The sequence below is a fragment of the Wyeomyia smithii genome, chromosome 2 (genome assembly GCF_029784165.1).
Source record: "Wyeomyia smithii strain HCP4-BCI-WySm-NY-G18 chromosome 2, ASM2978416v1, whole genome shotgun sequence".
Classification (NCBI taxonomy): Eukaryota; Metazoa; Arthropoda; class Insecta; order Diptera; family Culicidae; genus Wyeomyia; species Wyeomyia smithii.
Window position 1 is genome coordinate 164,553,963 of NC_073695.1, and position 25,810 is coordinate 164,579,772.

The window sequence follows — 25,810 nt, forward strand, 5'->3', positions numbered from 1 at the left end:
CGAATTTCGCGGCCGACGCAGGATTTCGCGGAATTCGCGGCTTCCGCGAAATCGCGATTTACCACTGTCCCTAGTTATAACCTTTGATGACTACAGCATATTTTGCACGTTACATAGACCACTTTCCGTGGTCTTCAGTAGATCCTAAGGACCCTAAGTGGCTCGTTGTGTCTGCTGTAATGAATCCTCCAATTCCTCAACTATAAGTGTTGTTGAACTTTCTTGTGTTCAAAAACGGAAAAAGCATTAATTGTTACCAGGAAAACCAGGAATTCAAAATAGGAAATCCGCTGACCACCGTGAATGTGGTAGAACCGATACAAAAAAAAAAAAAAACGAAACACCAGCTGATTTAGTGGAATGGTGGAGATGCTAGCAGATAAGACTGACTGCACTTTTGAGCAACACTTGAGTGGAAACTAAAAATAGTCTTTCTTATTTCCTATGTTTTTATTGAAATTAAAATAAAAATCTGTAAAATTGAATCTAAATCGTATTGTACGTCATTTATTTGTAAATGTTTTGGTGGCAAAATTCAGAATAGCAGACTTTAATAGTAGTTTTTAGTTTTCACAAAGTTTTGCACTCTTCTGTTCTTAAGAGAAGTATCCTGCGATATGTAATAATATGGATGTGTAAATAATAATTAAAATGATTGATTTAAATGCATGAAAAATTGAAATATATTTTCGATATGGTAATGTGGAACTATCATCGTGTTTATATTTTTATTTCAGTAAAATTTTTGATATTTTGTCAACCAAAATTTGATTATACTTGAGAACTGTCTTCAATTCAAACAGTTCGTTAAAAAGTTCATCTAATTTTTCGGAACTTTCGTCGATTTTGTTTGTCAGCGTACACAGACTGGCAGTCTCAAAACCGTAATCTGACTCTATTATGCGTTCCAATGGCTGGTTACAGTTAGTCTGATAATTACTAGAAGCAGTGGTGAAGCGATATTTGTCAGAAATATTGAGATTACTGGTATTTGAGATCGGTTGTTTCTTCATTTTTGCCACTTCATATGCACCCATCATTATCGTTCTCGGGAGACGCTTCTCTTCTGGGTTCAACGGCTTCACACTTAATATGACTCGATAGGCTTGCGGGGAAACTAATGCAGTGTAATGCAAGAGACTGCGTAGCCAATTAGGTAACCAACCGTTGAACAAGGCTGATTCTATGTAGGATATAAGTTTGGTTTGTCCCACTAGTTTCGATAAAGTTGCAGTTTTTTTCAATGCTTGTATGTCATCAACCGCTATGCCAACCAAAAGGTTCATCAGTATAACTGTGACGAACAATAGGAATAATACAAATGTTATCTGGGCACTCAACTCCAACATAAATGGTGGATCTTTACCATCAGGATCATTAATTAATAATTCTAAATCTAATTCTCCGACCATCATCACTAGAACCGTGATGAATCCCATGAATGGGTTTTCGAAAGAGGATGACGATGGGAAAATCACACAAAAACTTATTGTAAATCCAACCAACATGCAAGAATAAGCAATAAACAGCTTGGCAAATTCTACTTGTACTTTAGTATACATGGCCACATACGCTCCAAATACAGGCAGCTGTCCAATCATTACCATTAAATGCGTCCAACCCAATAGCACTGCGAATGCTCCGATGTGATTTTGCCATGTGTAGGTTCTCTTCGTGTAAATATAAGAAATAACAAATACACTCACTATGATAAACCATTCAGTAACATTTTCCATCTGAGTGATATAGCGCCGAACAGAAGAATAGCCCGTCATTCCATATAATTTGCGACAAATTTCAACGAAGGTTATGGCAACTAATACCATCCACTGCATTTCCATTACGAATGGGTTATTGCGCAACATATTACCCAAAATAGATTGCTTCTGACATAGCTCCTGTTCTTGGATAGTTTCTTCCATATCCTTACTACCATTGTAACAATTATGAGCTAGCGCAGTCAACACATACAATGTTAGAAATAAGATAAATATAAAGCAGAAAAGCAATCGAGCGATGTAATATTTCCGAATTTTTCCCCATTTAATGTAAAGGAACGCAGAACAAAGTGGATGCTGCAAAATTTCCTTCTGACCTTCATCTACTAGAGTGTTCAAATAACCAATTTCTCTAGGATAGCAATGTTGTAAAATGCTCCGAAAATCCAATTCTAAAACTACTTCCTTATCTGAAGGATCTTGTGAGTGAATCAATGTCATTGCATCATCAAATTTTCTACCAATCATGGCTAATGAAGATGGAGTTTTCCTAGTTATTACATTAAGAGCAGTAGTACCCTTTTTCGATTTGGTTGTAACATCTGCGTCATGATAAATTAAAATTTCAACACAATGAGCGAGACCATCCAATGCTGCTAAATGCAGTGGTGTAAAACCAAATACATCCTTACGGTTTATGTCTGATCCCCAGCAAATGAGTGTCTCAATAATATCAAAAGCAGCTTCAGATTTTCCTATAGCAGTATGAAGCGGCGTTCTTAGGTCAAAGTCTTCTGCATTGGGATCAGCATTTCCCACGCGTAGAAGTAATTCCACGCACTCCAAACTTGTTGTTCTTGCTGCCAAATGCAACGGTGTAAAGCCACGATGATTCTTTAATTTTGCATTCGCCCCTCTCGCTAATAGCAGGCTGACACATTCTACGTTACCTTCATCTGCAGCAAGATGTAGTGCAGTAGATTCTTTCTCCCGAATTCCGATTCGTATATTTGTATCCGCCGTAGGGGTATCAAGAAGAACTTTCAAGCACTCAACGTAGCCCAAGTCTGCCGCTAAGTGAATAGCATTCATTCCACTGGGTTTTAAAGAATTGACATCCATCCCTTCTGATATAAATAGCTTCACGCAGTCAATTGAATTTGATCTAACAGCGCAGTGTAGCAATGATTCTTCACAATTCTGCTTCTTAGTGTCAATGTTTAGTTCTGCCCCTTTAGATATTAAAAAACGAGCGATTTCTACTGAATTGCCGAACGCTGCACAATGCAAAGGTGTAAATGCCCTTGGTTGTAAATTTACTTCAATTCCTTTGTACGTTAGAAAGCTCGAGCAATTCAAACATCCGCTAAATGAACTCAAATGTAGAGCAGTGAATCCGTTGCTATCGAAAAATAACAGTTCTGCACCTGCTTCCAGTAAACCTTCTAACAAATCCCAACGCTTCAGAAATGCTGCGAATAAAAAACTAAAATTTTTCTCTGCCTTTGTCGCACCCTCAAACATTTCCTTCAAATTCGAAGCAACTATATTGCCTTGAGCAATGTTTTCCAGCAGCATCAACCGGCCTGAAGAAAGTCTCATTTGTTCCATGAGAGAAGTTCGAATTGTTTCGCTCGACATTTCAAAGCCAAACTCTGCATTCGATTCTTCGTAATTATCGAACATATTTGGGGCACTTTCCGCTGGAGGTGAAGGTCCAATTTTCATGTATTCGAAATCTTCAGCCAATATCGCTTCCGGATCATTTCGCCAATGAACAGTTACATCCGGTGTTAAAGAAAACCTGTTGAAATGTTTTTAGTATTTTTTTTAATTTAAGAATAGAGTAAAAACCTTGGTTTTAGTGCAATGGAGACATGTTGATTTTTTAATTTGGTGGTTTTGGTACTCCAGGTGCGTTTTGGTTTGGCTGACCCTTCCTTATATCCGAAATTTTCCATGATCTTCTTCTATCTGTTGAAGACACAAAGTTCGTATTTCTACTGAACGTCTTTATCGCTGTTATATTCAATTTATTATTCCACACCGAGAGTAATCGCAGCCACCAGATAATAGAATATGTAGTGGATCATCAACACATACAAAAATCGTATAGGATGGACTGTCTTCAATGATGATGATAAGAAACATGACGAGATATACATCTAATCGGCGTTTGACAAAGGGAAGCATCTCACGTAAACCAAAGTCAGATATGAAAAAGACATTGAGCATAGTGCAGAGCGCTTGGGATTTATTTGAAAACCTTAGTGTCCGTAATTATAAACATAATAAAACGAAGGATGCATTCTCATATGCAAAAACTGAATTTTGAAATATTTCATGAAATTAACATTCATTTTAAAATTCAATGAATGAATAATACTCAATTATTCAGTTTTCAGTATTTTTTAGAGAAATTGCAATAAGTCAGGTTGTTCCCGAATGGGATTAGGGCATCATTCGATATAAACTACTGTTTATTTGTAGTTGTAGTTATTGAAAAAACACGAATTAATCCACCTAGCGGTAAGACCTAGCCTTTCTCATTCGCACTTTATTATTTGTTGAAGCAGATTGTTTCAAACAAAAATTACATCTTGATAATTTCTACTGGATTCATAGTTTACTCTAAATATTAAAATTGGGTAGCCAACAGCACAATTATCAGCACAATCACATACAAATTACATTTGAAGAAATATGTTTCGAATACATTAGGCGATTATTTTATGATTGTCACGTCACTGTGGAGTTTCCGGGTAGAGGACTGGAATCAACTTCAGATTTTATTTTGAATTCCAAAATTGCAGCTTCCGTCTTTTGGAAATCACACTAGAATTGCCAAATACGATTCGATAAAGGTATTTCCACTCTTTGCGTTCCAAGAATAGCGATGTCGTATTTCAAGTAAATGGATTTCATAATGATAGAAGCACAGACAAACAGACGTGCCTCTCGATGCCAATTTCATCGACCAGAAAAATAACGATTATTTTGAAATTTTACTTACTGGGCAATAATGCCATTAGTGTCGCTATAAGCTAGCGTGTACATTCATTATCAAAGACAAACACCGTCAGTAATGTCGCTGGGGTTGATTCAAGCAAGTGTACACACCCATTAGCAAAGACAAAAACCGTTTTACGAGAATAAGTTAGTAGGCAATAAGCTTACATGGTGGCTAGGGTGTCCCAAAATAACGTTTTGCCAGAAAAGTCTGGGGGCTCAACCCGAAAATGATTGGTTATGGTGTAACGAAAAAACTTTTGTATGGCGATAACTCTGGATAATGTTTAGTCGTTGTGCTAATTTGAGTTTTATGAGAAAAATCAATTTTTCACGTTTTTTATTTCAAATTATTTTTATCACTTAAAAATTCTGTAAAACCGAACCCAAATATATTTTTTGCGCATTCTACGAAGTCTGAACTAAAAGAAAAAAATTAGTTACGGCTTTTTTTCTTCATCTAATTAGTTACGGCTTGTTCTGGCTCAAATTTTATTGTTACAAATTTTTTAGCTCTTCTGAAAATTCTTAATTTTGGTGATTTCTGAAATTAAACCTTTAAAAAGCGGACCCAACTTTACGCTAGCAACCAGACTATACCACATAAAAATGGGAAATTTTATGAGGAAAAACTTCTTAGAAGACACAAAAATCCTATCTTGAATCGTTGTTGAGCTATTCGAGTTTTTCTATGAAAAGAATATCGTAATATATGATAATCTTAGTGTATGCAACATCGAGTCAACTTATTCACAAAAACGTCGTATAACCATCGCCTACTAGGTTTGATTTTTAGTTCAGACATGATTTTTTAGTGGATAAGTGAACCCAGTTCTTAGTACTATTTATTCGAATCCTCTGTTTTTATTATATGTAGTAACGTTTAGATGCAGTGAATCAACTTTTAAAGTTCACAAATCAATAAAAATTCCATCCATCGAATTGCTCGATTATTTCAGCTGTTTATTTACGCTAGAACCTTATTATTATTAACATTATTTAAATAGTCAACAACAGATGCCTTGATCGAGTTGTTTTGATATTTACGGTTTTTAGCTACAGTTAACAAAACATGACACTTTTCGTTGTTAGTTGATGGCCCAAAATCATTCAAATCTCCTGCCAGCCCTAGTGCTTGTTCTGCGGGATCGTTAACTACGCACAAATTTTCGCATTTTTTTTTTTATTTTTATGTACTCAATACTATTGTTCCAATTTTCAGGGTCTTCCTTAAATAGGGCGTTTGCATCTACTCTTAAAATTTCGAAAAACTGGAGCGACTGGTCAGTGACAAAATCTTCCAACTGAAATTCCGGTTTGAAGTTTTTCACTCTTAACGTATTCTTACCATCACTCGATTTAGATAAATTTACGAGCATTTCTCGCTTTATATCGTTATTGACCGCGTTGTCGAAAAATGCCAGGCAAATATTAATCTCCGACAAATATCATAGGTGTTTTGTTATCTTATTATATGCTACACGACTGATTTCCTCGTCATCGTAGCTTCTTACGCTTTCAACGAATTTCAAATCGTTTAGTGGAGCAGGCGTCGATGATGGTGAATTATACCACCCAACAGTGGTTTAAAATAGCAATGTCGCGAACTTAATTCTAAAGTGCCTAAGTGCTTTACTTTAGGACTATAGTGTCTTCGAAGCAATTGTTTGTATTGAAATTGCCCACATGATCGTGCTATGCAACAATAGCCATAGCCTACTATGCAACAAATAAAATTTCCAACTTTTTTGTTTTTGCATGAAACTAAAAGTTGTCTTCGGCAAAGTTGTAGATAATTTCATTACAAACAACTTTGTTAACACGACTTATGCTCTATATACTGTAGATTTTGAAAGAACTTAAGTTTCGTGTGACTATGTCCGTAAAATATGCTTTTTGCTTCTAACTTTTTGGTTTGATTTTTTTTATAAACACACTGTTCTAGAGAATTCTAGGCCTTTTTTTTTCTTCATCTATAGTTTATTTGACACGGCACAAATACAATTCAATGTTTAACGGCGCCAATTATATCTGGTAGCTTACTTTCTAAAGTATCTTAATAACTAAAAGCAAATTTTTTATCCTCGCTGCCGACCACGAGCTGAAACTAAATCTAACTTAAAGCTAGAATATTTTGCATTAAAAGCACAGGTTTGCTGTTTGATGGTTTTCATTGCCATAGGTAAGCAGCATATTAAATTTGTTCCGCTGCTGGGCCAAGATATTACGGACTGGCATATTGGGTTGTTTCCATCGGGCCTTGAGAGTATCGTGCGGGACTGATTGCTGTTTCCGGATCCGGGGTCTTAACGTGTTCTAGTCGTTTGGTTGGATGTAGGCGGAAGGGGATAGACTAAACTGGGGCGTGGATGGATTTCAGGAAAACGTATATAAGAGACATGTAGGTTAGGTCACGGCTCGCCAAGACATCACGAACAGGAACAGCCGGCTGCCTACCTTCGGCCTGCAGGGAAGCTATTAATCTAGACCTGGCGTCACGGTGTACAGGGCATGACCAAACAACGTGCTCTATGTCGTGATAACCTTCACCACAGGCACAGATACCACTCTCCCCGAGCCCAACACGACGGAGATGCGCGTCAAATCTATAGTGATTGGACATAAGCCGGGACATCACGCAAATGAAATCCCGACCTACATCCAACCCCTTGAACCACGGGTTCGTCGATACCTTGGGGATTATGGAATGTAACCACCTTCCCAGTTCCCCCTTGGTCCAAGAATTTTGCCAACTGATGATCGTATTCTGACGTACAAATGCGAAAAATTCATTAAAGGCAATTGGTCTTTCATAAATATCACCGTTTGTTGCGCCCACCTTAGCCAAAGAGTCCGCTTTCTCATTACCCGGTATCAAGCAGTGAGAAGGGACCCACGCTAAGGTAATCTGAGTAGATTTTTCGGATAAAGCACTCAGATGTTCCCGTATTTTCCCCAGGAAATACGGAGAGTGCTTAACATCTTTCATCGATCGGAGAGCCTCAATGGAACTGAGACTGTCCGTAAAGATGAAATAATGGTCCGTGGGCATTTTTTCGATAATCCGTAGGGTGTACTGAATTGCAGCTAATTCTGCGACGTAAACAGAAGCAGGATTATCGAGCTTATGGGAGACGGTTAAATTGTTATTGAAGATACCGAAGCCAGTGGACCCATCAAGAAGTGATCCGTCAGTGTAGTACATATTGTCGCAGTTGATGTTTCGATATTTATTGGAAAAAATTTTAGGGATCTGCTGCACGCGTAAATGATCCGGGATTCCACGAGTTTCTTCTATCATGGATGTATCGAAAAACACAGTAGAATCAGAAGCATTTGATAAGTCGACACGATTTGGAATATTCGAAGAAGGGTTAATATTTTGGGACATGTGATTGAAATACAATGTCATAAAACGGGTTTGAGAATTAAGTTCGATTAACCTTTCAAAATTTTCAATCACGGGACGGTTCAAGACCTCACATTTGATTAGAATACGAGAAGTCAGGCTCCAGAAGCGGTTTTTCAATGGTAGCACTCCAGCTAAGATCTCCAAACTCATCGTATAGGTCGATTGCATGCAACCCAAGGCGATACGCAAACAACGATATTGTATTCGCTCCAGTTTGATCAAATGTGTGTTTGCTGCGGAGCGGAAGCAGAAACACCCGTACTCAATAACAGACAGTATCGTTGTTTGGTAAAGCCTTATAAGGTCTCCTGGGTGGGCTCCCCACTATTGTCCGGTTATTGTACGAAGAAAATTCACTCTTTGTTGACATTTTTTCATCAGATACCTCACGTGACAACCCCAGGTGCCTTTAGAGTCGAACCAGACACCAAGATATTTGTGTACTAAAACCTGAGAAATCGCTTTACCCATTAATTGTGTTTGAAGCTGAGCAGGTTCATGCTTCCTAGAAAAAACTACTATCTCAGTCTTCTCCGGAGAGAATTCGATACCTAGCTGTAAAGCCCAAGCAGACAAATTGTCCAAGGTATCTTGCAATGGTCCTAGCAAATCGGCAGCTTTGGCTCCTGTAACAGAGATTACACTGTCGTCTGCAAGTTGTCTTATCGTGCATGAATTTGCCAGACATTCGTCGATGTCATTTACATAAAAGTTGTAAAGAAGGGGGCTCAAACATGAGCCCTGGGGAAGACCCATGTAGCTAATGCGAAAAGTTGCCAAATCGCCGTGCGTAAAATGCATGTGCTTTTCGGACAACAAATTGTGCAAAAAATTGTTCAAAATTGGAGAAAATCCTTGTCGGTGAAGTTTACCCGAAAGAATGTCAATAGAAACGAAATCAAAAGCCCCCTTAATGTCCAAGAACGCATACGCCATTTGTTTTTTGCGAGCATACGCCAGCTGAATATCTGTTGAAAGCAACGCAAGACAATCATTCGTCCCTTTGGCACGGCGGAAGCCAAATTGAGTATCTGATAGTAGACCATTTGATTCGACCCAATGGTCCAAACGACGGAGTATCATTTTTTCCATCAATTTCCGGATACAGGATAGCATTGCAATCGGCCTATAAGATGGTTTTTGGATGGCGATCACCTTCACTTGCCTCCAATCCTGCGGTACAATGTTTTGCTCCAGGAACTTATTGAACAAGTTCAACAAGCGCCTCTTGGCATTGCCGGGTAGATTCTTCAACAAGTTGAATTTGATTCTATCTAACCCAGGCGCGTTATTGTTACAGAACAGGAGGGCAACTGAAAATTCTGCCATCGTAAAAGGTGATTCTATCGCGTCGTGGCCCGGAGACGCATCGCGAACAATGTTTTGCTCAGGAACAGAGTCCGGACATACTTTCCTGGCAAAATCAAATATCCACCGACTTGAAGACTCCTCGCTTTCGTTGACCGTTACGCGATTCCGCATTTTTCGGGCTGTGTTCCAAAGAGTGCTCATCGATGTCTCCCTCGACGTCTCGTTCACGAACCGACGCCAATATCCGCGTTTCTTTGCTTTAGCCAAACTTTTAAGCTTGGTATAAAGCTCCGAATACCGTAAATAGTCGCCAGGTATACCTCCCTTCTGGAAGGCCAAAAACGCGTCGGATCTTTGCGTGTAGACATCGGAGCACTCTTGGTCCCACCACGGAGTGGGAGGCCGTTCTTTGATCGTTACGCCGGGATATTTCTTCGTTTGGGCTTGCAACGCGGCGTCGAGAATCAAGCCCGCGAGGAGGTTGTATTCTTCAAGTGGTGGATGATGTTGAATCGACTCGACCGCTTTTGAAATCATTTCCTCGTATAACTTCCAATCGACATTCCGTGTGAGGTCATACGGAATGTCAATTGGTCGCATGCGAGTTGACCCGTTTGTAATTGAAATAAGAATAGGCAGATGGTCGCTACCGTGAGGATCGAGGATTACCTTCCATGTGCAATCCAACCGTAGCGACGTCGAACATAAGTATAGATCCAAAGCGCTTGGGCGCGCTGGAGGTTTCGGGATACGTGTCATTTCACCATTGTTTAAAATAGTCATGTCGAAGTCATCGCAAAGGTTATAGATTAAGGAGGAGCGGTTATCATTGTAAGGAGAACCCCAAGCCACACCATGAGAGTTGAAGTCTCCAAAAATCAAACGTGGCGAGGGAAGAAGTTCTATTAAATCAAAGAGCAGCCGTTGCCCAACCTGTGCTCTGGGAGGAATATATATTGAGGCAATACAAAGCTCTTTTCCTTGTATTGTCATTTGACATGCGACAACTTCGATGCCTGGAATCGAGGGGAGGTTAATACGATAGAAAGAATAGCACTTTTTAATCCCTAAAAGTACTCCTCCATGTGGGGTGTCTCGATCAAGGCGAATAATATTAAAATCATGGAAGTTGAGATCAATATTTGAAGTAAGCCAAGTTTAACAAAGGGAAAATGCATCGCATTTTTTTTTATTTATCAAAACTTTAAACGAATCAATTTTTGGTAAAATACTTCTACAATTCCACTGTAAGACAGAGATAGAATCCTTCATATACGCAGTTGAATTAGGCATCGAAGGATACAATCGCTGCAAGGAGGGGCCATTGGGCAGTCAACTGCTTCAAAAATGATCTAACTGTTGGGAGGAATGCTGTAAAAAAAAATTTAATTGGATCGGGTACATTGAAATTTTCAAAAATCCAGTCCACAATGTCAGAAAATTTCACTTATCCAGAGTTTGTTTCATCAACTGGATGTGCAAAAGGAACAACTGGGGTTTTAGATGTTCCTGGCAGTGCTGGGAACTCCTTCTGGGACTTTAAATTTGCAAGCCCAGGAGGAGTTTGCTTCGGTTTTTCCGCAGCACTGTTTGGTTTGTTCGTACTTTTCATTACACTTTTGGAAATCTTAGGACCTTTACGGGGAAGTTTAGGAGAAGAAACATTTTTCCTCTTCCTAGACTCCCCAGGATTGGCATAAGATGTTCCCGCTGATGAATCGTCAGAATCGGTTTCATCAGAGGACAACAGATCAAAGGGGTTCGATGTTATGGTAGAAGTGGTCACGGTCTTCTTCAGCATCTCAGCATAAGAACGCTTTGAACGCTCCTTAAGTGACCGCTTGATTTTATCTCTGCGCTGCATGTACACCGGGCATGTGGAGAGCTCATGCTGGTTTTCCCCACAGTGAATACATTTTTCAGCATTAACACTGAGCGGGGGCCTAGTGTGGTTGGTAACGTCTCCGCCAACCACGCTCGACGCCTGGGTTCGTATCCCACCGCCGACATAGGTGTCGATGGTTGTGAGGTGGCGTGATCCACTCACAACCAACCCAACTGGTCTATATTCAATCCTAGCCGACACCGGGAGATTTTCTGAGGCGAAAAATCTCTGGGATCACGCCTTCCATCGCATGAGGAAGTAAAGCCGTTGGCGCCGGTCCGTTAATAAACGGGTCGTGAGTTAGGGTCCTGGGTAAGGGAGTCGCCTCTCTGGGCGTCGGTGATTGGCCACAACAGTGGCGGAACTAGACCGACGGAAAATAAGCGAAAATAAAAAAAAAGCATTAACACTGCAAGAATCTTCCGCATGAGTCTCCCCACACTTGCGACATCGTGCCTTATTGCAGCAGTAGGCGGCTGTGTGGCCTAACTGCTTGCAATTGGTGCAATTCATAACACGGGGTACATACGGTCGATCGGTCGATCGAGACGTGGCTAGGGAGTGCAGATCCGGCAAACGTAACGCGAAACGAGTCTGACGGAGTGTAAACTTTTTTACCGCCGACGAGAGACATGGACCGCAATTGCTTACAATCCAAAATCTTCGCCTGTGTTTCAGTATTTTTGAAGCAACCGGTTGCGCTTTTTAGGATACACTCGACAGACAGACTCGAATCGGTTATGACACCGTCGATCTCCACGTCTCGTGCGGGTATGTAAACGCGATACTCGCGTGTGAGGCTCAGAGCAAGCGATAGCATTGGCCTGTGCCAGATCACTGACCACGACACGGAGCTTGTTAGGTACTTGTACCCCTTCGTCAGGTCTTTAGAAATTTGCAGTATGTTTAATCGCTTTGAATTCACTCCTGCCTTTGGACGAAAATAAACAGTATAGCTGCCCTGTTGAGATCCGTCCGGGTAGAGCCAGGGGCGAGGGGGGACTGGAGAATGAACAGGGGGGGGGGGTAACAGAAGGGTCAGGGTCAGGGGGGTTCGGGGATGGTGGCACGGGAGGCGAGGGATCTATATCCATCGCGCTAAATGTAGCGCACTAGCGCCGACAAGAACACGTACCTATTTACTTCTTCCTTCCAGCAGTGGTTGTCCGATCGTTCGAAGCTGCACTCAAAGCAGCCAGCAGCATCAATGCAGCCACCAGCAGTGAGCCGGGTGTGAGATCAGCACAGCGACACGACTCGACTGTCAACTGATATCCTTGAACTCGAAAGATCTATTCACTGTGCACAGATCAAAACTGCAGCTGGTATTTTGCACCAATACAGCCAAAGTTGCGAGCCGGGTACAGAACGTAGCGACACAACTCACAATCTAGTTGGCCTTTAGCGCGAATAATACACTCTTTTGTTTGGCTATTCGTACACACGGACCGGATTGTAATAGAACGACCACTTTGCACGTCCGTTTCTGTCGAGTGTTCGACGCGGAATGAATTCTAGGCCTTATCATGTTTTAAAAATTCCATGAAGACACTATGCTAAAATTCCTTTTGGTTCAAAAGATAAAAGCAATATTAACAATAATTTACCCTATTTTCAACTGTGGATAAGAGAAAAAGGGGGACGCCCGGAAGTACATACTCACCGCCATTTTGAAGCTTCAGGTTAGTACTACAAAATGGTGGAAGAGTTACTCGTCCGACTCGTCACAATTTTGAGAAAGAGCGTTAAACATTTTCGTAGTTTTTCGTACTTTTCCTTCAGCGAAACGAAATATCTTCATCGTAATACGGTTTTGGACATTGTGTGTATGTATATATGATTGCGTATGTAAGTGTGTGTCTCTAAAATCGTATATATGTGAAAAATGAGTGTATGTGTGATTCGTATTCAGATTCTAATTTCTAAATACTGCTAGGATTATTTAATAAATCTGGGTGATTGTGTGTGATATCGCAAAAAGTCATGCAGTATGTGTATCGTTAGCAAGCGGTTGTGAAAACCAATAAGCAGGAGATAGAGACTAATATCAATTTGCTTTTTGCTTTTACACTCACGTATGATATCAGAGAATATGATTATACCTATCAATGAAAATTGCAGTAGGTTATCGGACTACTTCGTTAGTGAAGTTTTCGGCAGGTTTTCTACAGCATTCTGAATAATGCAAAACATATAACGATATTCTTACTTATAGATACATATCTATACTCACATACACAGATATGCCCACACATACATTCACACAAATACGTCCACAGAGACACACACTTACATATGCAATCATATACACTAAGGTCGCTTTTTACACGTTTTTTTACGCGGCCTTTTTTACGCGGATTCCGGAGTTTACGCGGTTTATTTTTTACGCGGATTCCGGAATTTACGCGGTATTTTTTTTTGCCGGATTTCGGTTTCCCTTCACTCGGAATGCAAAATTAACGATGTTTTTTTTTACGCGGATTCCGGAATTTACGCGGTTTTTTTACGCGGATTCCGGAATTTACGCGGTTTTTTTTACGCGGATTCTGGAATTTACGCGGTTTTTTTACGCGGCACGTATTCCCCGCGTAAAAAGCGATTTTAGTGTATACATATACAAAATGTCCAAAACCGTGTTACTATGAAGACCTCGTTCCGCTGAAGAAAGAGTACGCAAAACTACGAAAATGTTTAACGCTCTTTCTCAAAATTGTGACGAGTCGGACGAGTAACTCTTGCACCATTTTGTAGTACTAACCTGAAGCTTCAAAATGGCAGTGAGTGTGTACTTCCGGGCGTCCCCCTTTTTCTCTTATCCACAGTTCAAAATAGGGTAAATTATTGTTAATATTGCTTTTATCTTTTGAACCAAAAGGAATTTTAGCATAGTGTCTTCATGGAATTTTTAAAACATGATAAGGCCTAGAATTCTCTAGAACAGTGTGTTTATAAAAAAACCAAACCAAAAAGTTAGAAGCAAAAAACAGATTTTACGGACATAGTCACACGAAACTTAAGTTCTTTCAAAATCTACAGTATATAGAGCATAAGTCGTGTTAGCAAAGTTGTTTGTAATGAAATTATCTACAACTTTGCCGAAGACAACTTTTAGTTTTATGCAGAAACAAAAAAGTTGGAAATTTTATTTTTTGCATAGTAGGCTATGGCTATCGTTGCATAGCACCATCATGTGGGCAATTTCAATACAAACAATTGCTTCGAAGACACTATAGTCCTAAAATAAAACATTTAGGCACTATAGAATTAAGTTCGCGACATTGCTATTTTGAACCACTGTGCACCTTTTCAAGTAAATTCGTACTACAAACAATACGAAACGCAAGAGATTATTGTCGTTTTCCGGACCCATGGAAAATTGTGTTCGCAGGAGGTACATCTTTAGTCCATATATTGATTTCGCCATCCATCTTGCATGGTGTATTGCACCTGGTCGTCGGAATTTCGTGAATTGTTGGTCGCCAAGGCACATCTAAGCGAGTTGCAGGAGTTCGGAATAGTCTTCTCTAATGAACTCTCGACATACCATGCCCTTGAACAATTAAATAAGGTATGATTTTTCAGTTTCCGGCAATGTTCCTGATTCATAAAGGCAAAAACAAAATCAATAGTTATTATGTAAAACTAACTTTATCGATTGTTACCCTCAGGAAGTCCTGAATAGTCCTCTGTGTCGATGTTTCCCCATTCGTTCCGGGAAACTTCGAACAATGTATTGTTGGGTGATGATGTTGGTTGATTAAAACAGGTGTTGTACGTTGCCATAACCACTAACTCATACATATGGTGACGACACGGCAGATCTAGAAGCTTTCTTCTCAATTAACCTTCAAGTAAAACCGCTGCTCCGTTTTTCTCACCAGAATTTACACGTGTCGTATCATAGCATTTGCCAACCACGATTTGGTCTAGATTCCACGACTTCAAGCCTTCGTATACGGCTTCCGCTAGTGCTTTCCCCGTTCCAGCTTGCAGGAAAACGCTATCGATGATTTGCTCACTAAAACCTGAACCGGATATAACTACAGCCAGTTTCTCCGTTTTCTTTCGTTCAAAAACCAATTGTTTAGAATTAAAATGATGATGACAACAAGAGCTTTATCTTTCGGAAAAGAATTTTTAATATCATCCGAATTACGTTTGCGGGCCTTAAAAGAAAGAATAGAAAAAAACATAAACAATGACAGAATATAAAAGTAACAAATTTGTATATAAAGTGTTGAACAATATATTATAAAAAACTTACTTCCTTGCGCATCCGGTGAACTGTTGATTTACTCAAACTGATAGTTTGTAGATCGACGCCTAATTCCACTGCAGTTGCTGCAATTATTACGACGGCCCCACGATCGGACACACAGTTTCGGTCAAGGTTCTCGACTATTGCATTGTTAAGTACTTTCAACCGTTTGCTACGTTTACTTTCGGATTCTTGTGTAGACGATTCGCGCTGCTCACTTCTGAAGGTGTTCCTTCTCACCTCAATTCCTTTGATCATCTTCGGCGTTTTATCAATGCACTGATTGCACACTTCAAAACTAACAATGTTCTTCGGGAACTCTGCTGGCGTTTCAGCTGTTGTCTGTCGTCTCCAAAACTCCGCACGAACGTATTTTGAACGCACTCTGCTCTTGAATCACCTTTGTATGTTTCAAATTAAAATTCTGCTTCATACGTTTACACTTTTCCACTAACTTCGAAATTTTTTCACAACGTTTCGTTTAGCTTGGTGGGGAAGACCGGCCTGATTCCAGATCGCAATGACCTCTGACGCAACAATATCAGTACTCTCGGAAATTGATTTTTTTTTCATTCTCACGATGGAATCGGTAGAAGCCTAATACTTCTTGTTCAGAAGAAAGATGTGTCTTGGACAATTTCTTGCGGGAAGCGCCTGTTAAAATGTCTTTTTTAACTTTAAGTTTGGGCGACATCGTTCTGGCTTCAAGAAAAAACAAATACTGGTTAATCTGCAGCGCCTACTATGTATATTGATACAGATTCGAACAAACTCATGTCACTAAGCAGTCGTAGTCAAGAATGATTGACTTGATGTTGCATACACTGAAGATTATCCTATTTTACGATATTCTTTCCGTAGTAAAACTCGAAAAACTCAACAACGATTCAAGAAAGGGATTTTTGTGTCTTCTAGGAAGTTTTTCCTCATAAAATTTCCTATCTTTATGTGGCATGGTACGGTTGCTAGCGTAAAGTTTGATCCGCTTTTTAAAGGTTTAATTTCAAAAAACACCAAAATTAAGAATTTTCAGAAGAGCTAAAAAAATTGTAACAATAAAATTTGAGCCAGAACAAGCCGTAACTATTTTTTTCTTTTAGTTCAGACTCCGTAGAATGCGCAAAAAATATATTTGGGTTCGGCATCACAGAATTTTTAAGTAATAAAAATAATTTGAAATAAAAAAACCTGAAAAATTGATTTTTCTCATAAAACTCAAATTAGCACAACGACTAAACATTATCCAAAGTTGTCGCCATACAAAAGTTTTTTCGTTACACCATAACCAATCATTTACGGGTTGAGCCCCCAGACTTTTCTGACAAAACGTTATTTTGGGACACCCTAATGGTGGCGTATGAGTGTAACGTTTCGAATAAGGACGAAGATATTTCAGGATTTTTCCTCGAAGAGGCACGTCGGTTTGTGTGTGATAGAAGTATAATGTATATAGATGAAGAACAATAAAGAAGTATCATGTATGATTTTTTTAAAATGAGTTGTGCTGAAGCGGTAGTAAAATGGAAGCAATGATTCCTAATTTCAACTTAAATAAAAATGATGTTGATGCCACATATTTTATTTTATTCTAAGCAGTTGGCTTTAAACAATCTGTGGGTTACGTTTCTTTCCAAATCTTTTGAACCAAGTAATCTATTAATATGTTATAAATTACTTGTTAGTTCAAGAGACAACCCGTTCATATGACACCTGTTTTGCTCAAATAAGTTATGTAATCTTTGAGAAGACAGACTTCCGTTATTTTAACAATTTGACACATAATGGATTAAGTAAAAGTCTGATTATAATAAACTAATTTAGAGTCTTCAGGACAACTAGACATTTTAATTTACTCTAAGAACGCCGAAATCGATCCAGCCATCTCAGTTTGAAACCTTTGCAGTGATTGCTGTACCTTTCTAGGAAATAACAAAAACTATTGTTATGGAAAAACACCTTCAAAAAAATATACATACAAAACTAAAAAATGTATATCAAAATTTCAAAGTTTCAAAACTCCACAAAAAACGATGATATGTTTATTTTACTGCATTTAGGCTGATACAAATTGCGAATAATTTTTATGTCCACGGTTATCAAAGTTAGCTAAGGGGAGGGCAAAAAATAAATAACTTACTTACTTACTTTAAAGGCGACAGACCGATTATCGATCCAATGCCGAATCCAGAATACGTCGCCATGTCCCTCGGTTTTGGGCTGCTATCCTCCAATCGCCCCTAACACCAATTTCGCGTGCATCCTCGTCGACAGCACACATCCAACGAGTGCGGGGTCTACCTCGAAGTCGTTGACCTCTATCGGGATTCCTGCTAAATATAGCCTTCGCTTGGCGCTCATCCGGCATTCTCGCTGCATGCCCAGCCCACTGAAGCCTGCCGTGTTTTATCCGCTTGACTATATCCGCCGATTTGTATGCCTGGTACACTTCATGGTTCATGCGTCTGCGCCAAACACCATTTTCTAGTTTGCCGCCAAGGACTGAACGCAAAATCCTACGCTCAAAAACACCAAGAGCTCGCCGATCAGCCTCTTTCAGCGTCCATGATTCATGGCCGTAGAGGGCCACCGGAAGAATCAGTGTTTTATAGAGTGCAAGTTTAGTTCGGATTTGCAGACTGCGGGACCTTAGCTGGTTACGTAATCCGTAAAAGGCCCTGTTTGCGGCTGCTATCCGCCTCTTTAACTCACGGCTAACCTCGTTGTCACATGTCACTAATGTGCCCAGTTAAATAAATTCGTCGACCACTTCAAATGTTTCCCCATCTAGCACCACCGCAGCACCAACCTCCGACGGACTACCACGCACTCTGCCAGCCACCATGTATTTCGTTTTGGCAGAGTTTATGACAAGCCCTAATCTCGCAGCTTCTCTCTTGAGAGGTTCGAAGGCCTCTTCCACAGCTCTACGGTTGATACCAATGATGTCGATATCGTCCGCAAAACCGAGAAGCATGTGCGGCTTCGTAATGATGGTGCCGCTTCTCTGCACACCAGCGTTCCGTATAGCACCTTCCAATGCGATGTTGAACAATAAGTTCGACAGCCCGTCACCCTGCTTCAAACCATCTAACGTCACGAACGAGTCCGATATCTCACCGGCTATCCTGACGCTTGATGTAGAACCTTCAAGGGTGGCACGTATCAGCCTAATCAGCTTTGTTGGGAAGCCATGTTCCATCATAATCTGCCATAACTCATTCCTCTTGACTGAATCGTACGCTGCCCTGAAGTCTATGAACAGATGGTGCGTCTGCAAGTTGTATTCTCGAAATTTATCGAGGATTTGTCGCAAGGTAAACATTTGGTCCGTCGTGGAGCGTCCCCCTCGAAAACCGCATTGGTACTCGCCAACAAAGGTCTCCTGCAACGGCCTCAGTCTGTGGAACAGGATGCGGGAGAGAATTTTGTACACGGTATTGAGAAGTGTTATGCCCCGATAATTGCTACAGTCCAGGCGATGGCCTTTTTCGTAGATCGGGCATATGAGACCCTCTAACCAGTCCGAGGGCAATTCTTCATCAGACCACACTCTCAGCATGATCCGATGGATGGCACGATACAGCTGTTCGCTCCCGACTTTGAAGAGTTCGGCGGGAATGCCGTCCTTCCCAGCTGCCTTGCAGTTTCTCAGCTCTTTCACTGCTTTCTTCACCTCGTCCATGGATGGTGGATCCACAGCTTGACCATCATTCTCAATAGTCATCCTGCTCCTTTCGACTCCACTGTTTCCCTCACCGTTCAACAGCACACTGAAGTGTTCCTTCCAACGCCTGGCCACCTCTGTTTCATCGGTTATCAGGCTCCCCTTCCTATCGTTGCACATGACAGGGGCTGACACGTTTCGATTCCTGATTCCGTTGACCTTCTTGTATTAGCTCCTCGCATCGTGCCTGGAGAAGCAACCTTCCGCCTCCGCAAGAATACGCTCCCAATGCTGTCGTTTCTTCCGGCGGTGGAGTTTCTTTTCAGCGGCTCTTGCATCTCGATATCTACCCATGCTCTGACGAGTCACAGCCGTGGCCAACATGTGACCCCTGGCGCGGTTCTTCTCTTCCGTCACTCGCTGGCACTCAGCGTCCAACCACTCATTGGGCGCAGCTGCCGCAGTTGTACCCAACACTTCTCGCGCTGTAGTGCTGATCGAACTGTGGATGTGCCTCCACTGTTCATTCAAGTTCCCCTCAGCTCTTTCCTCAATCCGTTCATCAACTTTCTGTGAGTACTCTGCAGCTACTCCTTCAGTTGATAGCCGCTGGATGTTCAACTGCATCCTCCTCGTTGCCTTGGATTTCACCACGTAGGACAGCCTGGCGCGGATTTTAGCTACTACGAGATAGTGATCCGAGTCAACGTTCGGTCCTCTGAACGACCTCACGTCTGTAACGTCTGAAAAGTGCCGTCCATCAATCAGAACGTGGTCAATTTGAGAGCAAAGCTCTCCATTCGGGTGCATCCAGGTGTGCTTACGTATGTTCCGGCGTGCAAAATAAGTGCTACAGATAGCCACCCCCCTAGCTGCAGCGAAATTAACAAGCCTCAGACCATTGTCGTTCGTAGTAGAGTGGAAGCTTTCCCTACCAGTTACGGGGCGGAAGAAGTCTTCCTGCCTGACCTGTGCATTAGCATCTCCGATGACAATCTTTATATCGTGTCCTGGGTACTCATTGTATGTCTTTTCCAGGAGCTCATAGAAAACCTCCTTTTCGCCATCGGGTTCCTCGTTGGTCGGTGCGAACACATTTATTAGGCTGTAATTGAAGAATTTGCCCTTAATTCTCAACACGCATATACGGTCACTGATCGGCCTCCATCTAATGACACGCTTCATCTGTTTTCCAATTAGCACGAAACCGACTCCTCTTTCTGCTTTCACGCCGCCACTATAGTAGATGTGGTACTTAAATGAAGTGTCCGCAATAGGATCTACTGCTCGGAATTCGCGTTCTCCCGATTTCGGCCACCGCACCTCTTGGATAGCTGCAACCTCCACATTCACCTTTCGCAGCTCTCTAGCCAGGATACTTGCGCGTGCCGGTTCGAGTAGAGTCCTTACATTCCAAGTACCGAGTTTCCAATAATCGTTGTCCTTTTTCGTTCGCCTAGGTCCATGCCGATTATTCCGTTCCGTATTTATATGAAATGTATATGAAAATTTCAAAGCTTCAAAACTCTACAAAAAACGATGTTATGTTTATTTTAATGCATTTAGGCTGATACAAATTTCGAATAGTTTTTATGTCTACGGTTATCAAAGTTAGCTAAAGGGAGGGCAAAAAATAAATAACACTGAGGAGCAATTTTCGCTGAAACTAGGCCACTAGGTGCACAAGGTCTTTCAAATTTGATACAAATGCACATAGTTATTAGAAATAGAGGAAAAATGCAAATGCCATTTTTGTTTGATCGAATTTGTTGACCCCTCGGTCACCAAGGGGTGAAACAGTTTTCAGAAAAGTTGAAATTTTAACAATTCTTGATGTTTTATTTGAGCAATATCTCTGAAATTCGTTATGTAAACTACTAGAAGTAGCACTTTTCTGTAGAGAGGAATGATAGGGCTTTCATTTGAAGTGATCGTCATCTTGAATTTGACCGCCATCTTGGATAAAATCAGAAAAATGCAATTTTGACCGTGTTTGCAACTACCGACTTTCGATCTGAGACCAGCATTTGAAAGCTGAGAAAAAAATGCTATAAGATGCAGGAAACGTGTGTGTGTGCGTACGCGTGTGTGTGCGTGCGCGTGTGTGTGCGTGCGCGTGTGTGTGTGCGTGCGCGTGTGTGTGTGCGTCCGCGTGTGTGTGTGCGTGCGCGTGTGTATGTGTGTGTTTGTGTGTGTTTGTGCGTGTGTGTGTTTGTGTGTGTATGTGTGTGTTTGTGTGTGTGTGTTTGTGTGTGTGTGCTTGTGTGTGTATGTGTGTTTGTGGGTTTGTGTGTGTATGTGTGTATGTGCAACTTTTCAATCTCACTAGATTTTCTCAAAGATGCCTGGAGTGATTTGCATAAAATTTTTCTCAAATGAAATGTCTAGTTGTCTCATGAAACCCTATTAAATTTTATTGTAATCGGATTTTTGGTTTGTATCTTATTTAACAAAATGTGAAAATCACAAAGGTTCAGTATCTCAGAAACTACCCAACCGATTTTAACAAAATTGGATTTAAATGAACGGGCTATCTAAAAAACCCTTAACTCTCGAATTTTATAAAGATTGGACATGTGACAAATAAACATGTTCTAGAGACTATTTAATCTCACTCATGTTTCTCAGAGATGGCTGGACCGATTTTCATAAAATCAGTGTCATATGGAAGGTCAAGTTGCCCCATAAGACCCTATTGATTTGTTTTGCAATCGGATTTTTACTTTGCCTATTATGTTCAAAAATGTGAAATCCAGCTTTGAAAAGCAGCATATTCCGAAGACTACCGTCTGCCGGGGTGAGATTAGGCCACGGGGCACAGGGGTATTTTGAGTGAAAAGTTGGAAAAAATTATTTCCATGCACAATAACGCTGACATTTTCATATTTAGCAGTTTCTATGTCTTTAATATGAAAATTATAATTGAAAGATAAATAATATTTACGTATCAGTGATAAATAACTTTTCTTATACAAGTTATTTAAAATCATATATATCGGCTCGGAAGAGGCTGTTAGCGTCAAAAGAATCGTAGTACTAGCCTCGCAATTGACCTGTACACCAAACAGCTGACCGCGAAGTAATGATTAATTGTAATATCAAACAAAACTTCTAGATCCGAATCGGAATGTAGTTTTGAAGTTTTGCTTTTATGCAGACAGCTTCAATACAGACTGCACAAAAATGAACGATTGCACAATAATAGATTTAGCTGGAACTATATTCTTATTTATATTTGATTTTTATACCGTTAAACGAAGTAATATACAAAAACGTTTATTTATCAGACTCATCCTAAAAATCGTACCCAAATGTTACAACGACATCCTTAGAGGAAACCACTTGCTCTGGAACCAAGAGACTCACAGTATCATTCATTGTAGAGAAGCGGATTTTGTGTCGATTAGATGCTGTCCACGTGCGCATGATATCTGCTTTAAAAATACTCAATCGCTGTATAAGCATCTTTCGCGATTTTAAGAACGATTCATTATTTGGAATAACTTCGCCTCCAAAAAATTAAATTTTTCATTCCACGGTGTGGCAGAGGATTCTTGAAGCCATTTTCAAAGAAGTTTGCTCTGAAAGTTTCTTTCGGTGTCTGAAAACACGTCGCGATTAAAAAAAAACTCATAATTAAAAAAAAAACATTGCATAGGATTGCATAAAATCATGATATATCATAAACGCGCAAACATGCGCAAGTTTTTTTTTCTGGACGTGTTTAAGGACACTCGTATCTACTCAAAAATGAGTTTGTTTGGGCACAGAAACGTCCAGAACATAAAAAAAAACAATTTTGAAGCTCTATTCGAAAGGTAAAATATCCATAATTAGCAATGCAAAGTATGCAGTCAACAAGACACCAAACCCTCCATCAAAAATGTTTAAAACGTAATGCATACCTGTCATTTGAAGATCCGTATTTGAAACAGGCCGAATAAAATCACCTGTTCCGGCGTGCAAAATAAGTGCTACAGATAGCCACCCCCCTAGCTGCAGCGAAATTAACAAGCCTCAGACCATTGTCGTTCGTAGTAGAGTGGAAGCTTTCCCTACCAGTTACGGGGCGGAAGAAGTCTTCCTGCCCGACCTGTGCATTAGCATCTCCGATGACAATCTTTATATCGTGTCCTGGGTACTCATTGTATGTCTTTTCCAGGAGCTCATAGAAAACCTCCTTTTCGTCATCGGGTTCCTTGTTGGTCGGTGCGAACACATTTATTAGGCTGTAATTGAAGAATTTGCCCTTAATTCTCAACACGCATATACGGTCACTGATCGGCCTCCATCTAATGACACGCTTCATCTGTTTTCCAATTAGCACGAAACCGACTCCTCTTTCTGCCTTCACGCCGCCACTATAGTAGATGTGGTACTTAAATGAAGTGTCCGCAATAGAATCTACTGCTCGGAATTCGCGTTCTCCCGATTTCGGCCACCGCACCTCTTGGATAGCTGCAACCTCCACATTCACCTTTCGCAGCTCTCTAGCCAGGATATTTGCGCGTGCCGGTTCGAGTAGAGTCCTTACATTCCAAGTACCGAGTTTCCAATAATCGTTGTCCTTTTTCGTTCGCCTAGGTCCATGCCGATTATTCCGTTCCGTATTTATATGAAATGTATATGAAAATTTCAAAGCTTCAAAACTCTACAAAAAACGATGTTATGTTTATTTTAATGCATTTAGGCTGATACAAATTTCGAATAGTTTTTATGTCTACGGTTATCAAAGTTAGCTAAAGGGAGGGCAAAAAATAAATAACACTGAGGAGCAATTTTCGCTGAAACTAGGCCACTAGGTGCACAAGGTCTTTCAAATTTGATACAAATGCACATAGTTATTAGAAATAGAGGAAAAATGCAAATGCCATTTTTGTTTGATCGAATTTGTTGACCCCTCGGTCACCAAGGGGTGAAACAGTTTTCAGAAAAGTTGAAATTTTAACAATTCTTGATGTTTTATTTGAGCAATATCTCTGAAATTCGTTATGTAAACTACTAGAAGTAGCACTTTTCTGTAGAGAGGAATGATAGGGCTTTCATTTGAAGTGATCGTCATCTTGAATTTGACCGCCATCTTGGATAAAATCAGAAAAATGCAATTTTGACCGTGTTTGCAACTACCGACTTTCGATCTGAGACCAGCATTTGAAAGCTGAGAAAAAAATGCTATAAGATGCAGGAAACGTGTGTGTGTGCGTACGCGTGTGTGTGCGTGCGCGTGTGTGTGCGTGCGCGTGTGTGTGTGTGCGTGCGCGTGTGTGTGTGCGTCCGCGGGTGTGTGTGCGTGCGCGTGTGTATGTGTGTGTTTGTGTGTGTTTGTGCGTGTGTGTGTTTGTGTGTGTATGTGTGTGTTTGTGTGTGTGTGTGTTTGTGTGTGTGTGCTTGTGTGTGTATGTGTGTTTGTGGGTTTGTGTGTGTATGTGTGTATGTGCAACTTTTCAATCTCACTAGATTTTCTCAAAGATGCCTGGAGTGATTTGCATAAAATTTTTCTCAAATGAAATGTCTAGTTGTCTCATGAAACCCTATTAAATTTTATTGTAATCGGATTTTTGGTTTGTATCTTATTTAACAAAATGTGAAAATCACAAAGGTTCAGTATCTCAGAAACTACCCAACCGATTTTAACAAAATTGGATTTAAATGAACGGGCTATCTAAAAAACCCTTAACTCTCGAATTTTATAAAGATTGGACATGTGACAAATAAACATGTTCTAGAGACTATTTAATCTCACTCATGTTTCTCAGAGATGGCTGGACCGATTTTCATAAAATCAGTGTCATATGGAAGGTCAAGTTGCCCCATAAGACCCTATTGATTTGTTTTGCAATCGGATTTTTACTTTGCCTATTATGTTCAAAAATGTGAAATCCAGCTTTGAAAAGCAGCATATTCCGAAGCCTACCGTCTGCCGGGGTGAGATTAGGCCACGGGGCACAGGGGTATTTTGAGTGAAAAGTTGGAAAAAATTATTTCCATGCACAATAACGCTGACATTTTCATATTTAGCAGTTTCTATGTCTTTAATATGAAAATTATAATTGAAAGATAAATAATATTTACGTATCAGTGATAAATAACTTTTCTTATACAAGTTATTTAAAATCATATATATATCGGCTCGGAAGAGGCTGTTAGCGTCAAAAGAATCGTAGTACTAGCCTCGCAATTGACCTGTACACCAAACAGCTGACCGCGAAGTAATGATTAATTGTAATATCAAACAAAACTTCTAGATCCGAATCGGAATGTAGTTTTGAAGTTTTGCTTTTATGCAGACAGCTTCAATACAGACTGCACAAAAATGAACGATTGCACAATAATAGATTTAGCTGGAACTATATTCTTATTTATATTTGATTTTTATACCGTTAAACGAAGTAATATACAAAAACGTTTATTTATCAGACTCATCCTAAAAATCGTACCCAAACGACATCCTTAGAGGAAACCACTTGCTCTGGAACCAAGAGACTCACAGTATCATTCATTGTAGAGAAGCGGATTTTGTGTCGATTAGATGCTGTCCACGTGCGCATGATAT

The 25,810-nt window shown here is 40.3% G+C and overlaps 2 protein-coding genes across 3 annotated transcripts in view; one reads left to right on the forward strand and one right to left on the reverse strand.

The window, feature by feature from the left end:
* The window catches only part of LOC129720740 (28S ribosomal protein S9, mitochondrial), a 96,814-nt gene that overhangs the window by 13,283 nt on the left and 57,721 nt on the right, over nt 1–25,810 (forward strand). The gene's annotated exons all lie outside the window — the stretch shown is intronic.
* Nucleotides 660–3,735, reverse strand: LOC129720739 (transient receptor potential channel pyrexia-like). Its single transcript, XM_055672407.1, has 2 exons — nt 3,573–3,735; nt 660–3,522 (listed from the first exon to the last, which is right to left on the reverse strand). The coding sequence occupies exons 1-2, from the start codon at nt 3,677–3,679 to the stop codon at nt 729–731; spliced, it is 2,901 nt and encodes a 966-aa protein (XP_055528382.1). The 5' UTR covers nt 3,680–3,735; the 3' UTR covers nt 660–728.

Coding starts and splice junctions, on each gene's coding strand:
- LOC129720739 (XM_055672407.1), bottom strand. CDS start 3,679: ATGGAAAATTTCGGATATAAGGAAGGGTCAGCCAAACCAAAACGCACC. Junction 3,523..3,572: donor TCCATTGCACTAAAACCAAG/GTTTTTACTCTA, acceptor ACATTTCAACAG/GTTTTCTTTAACACCGGATG.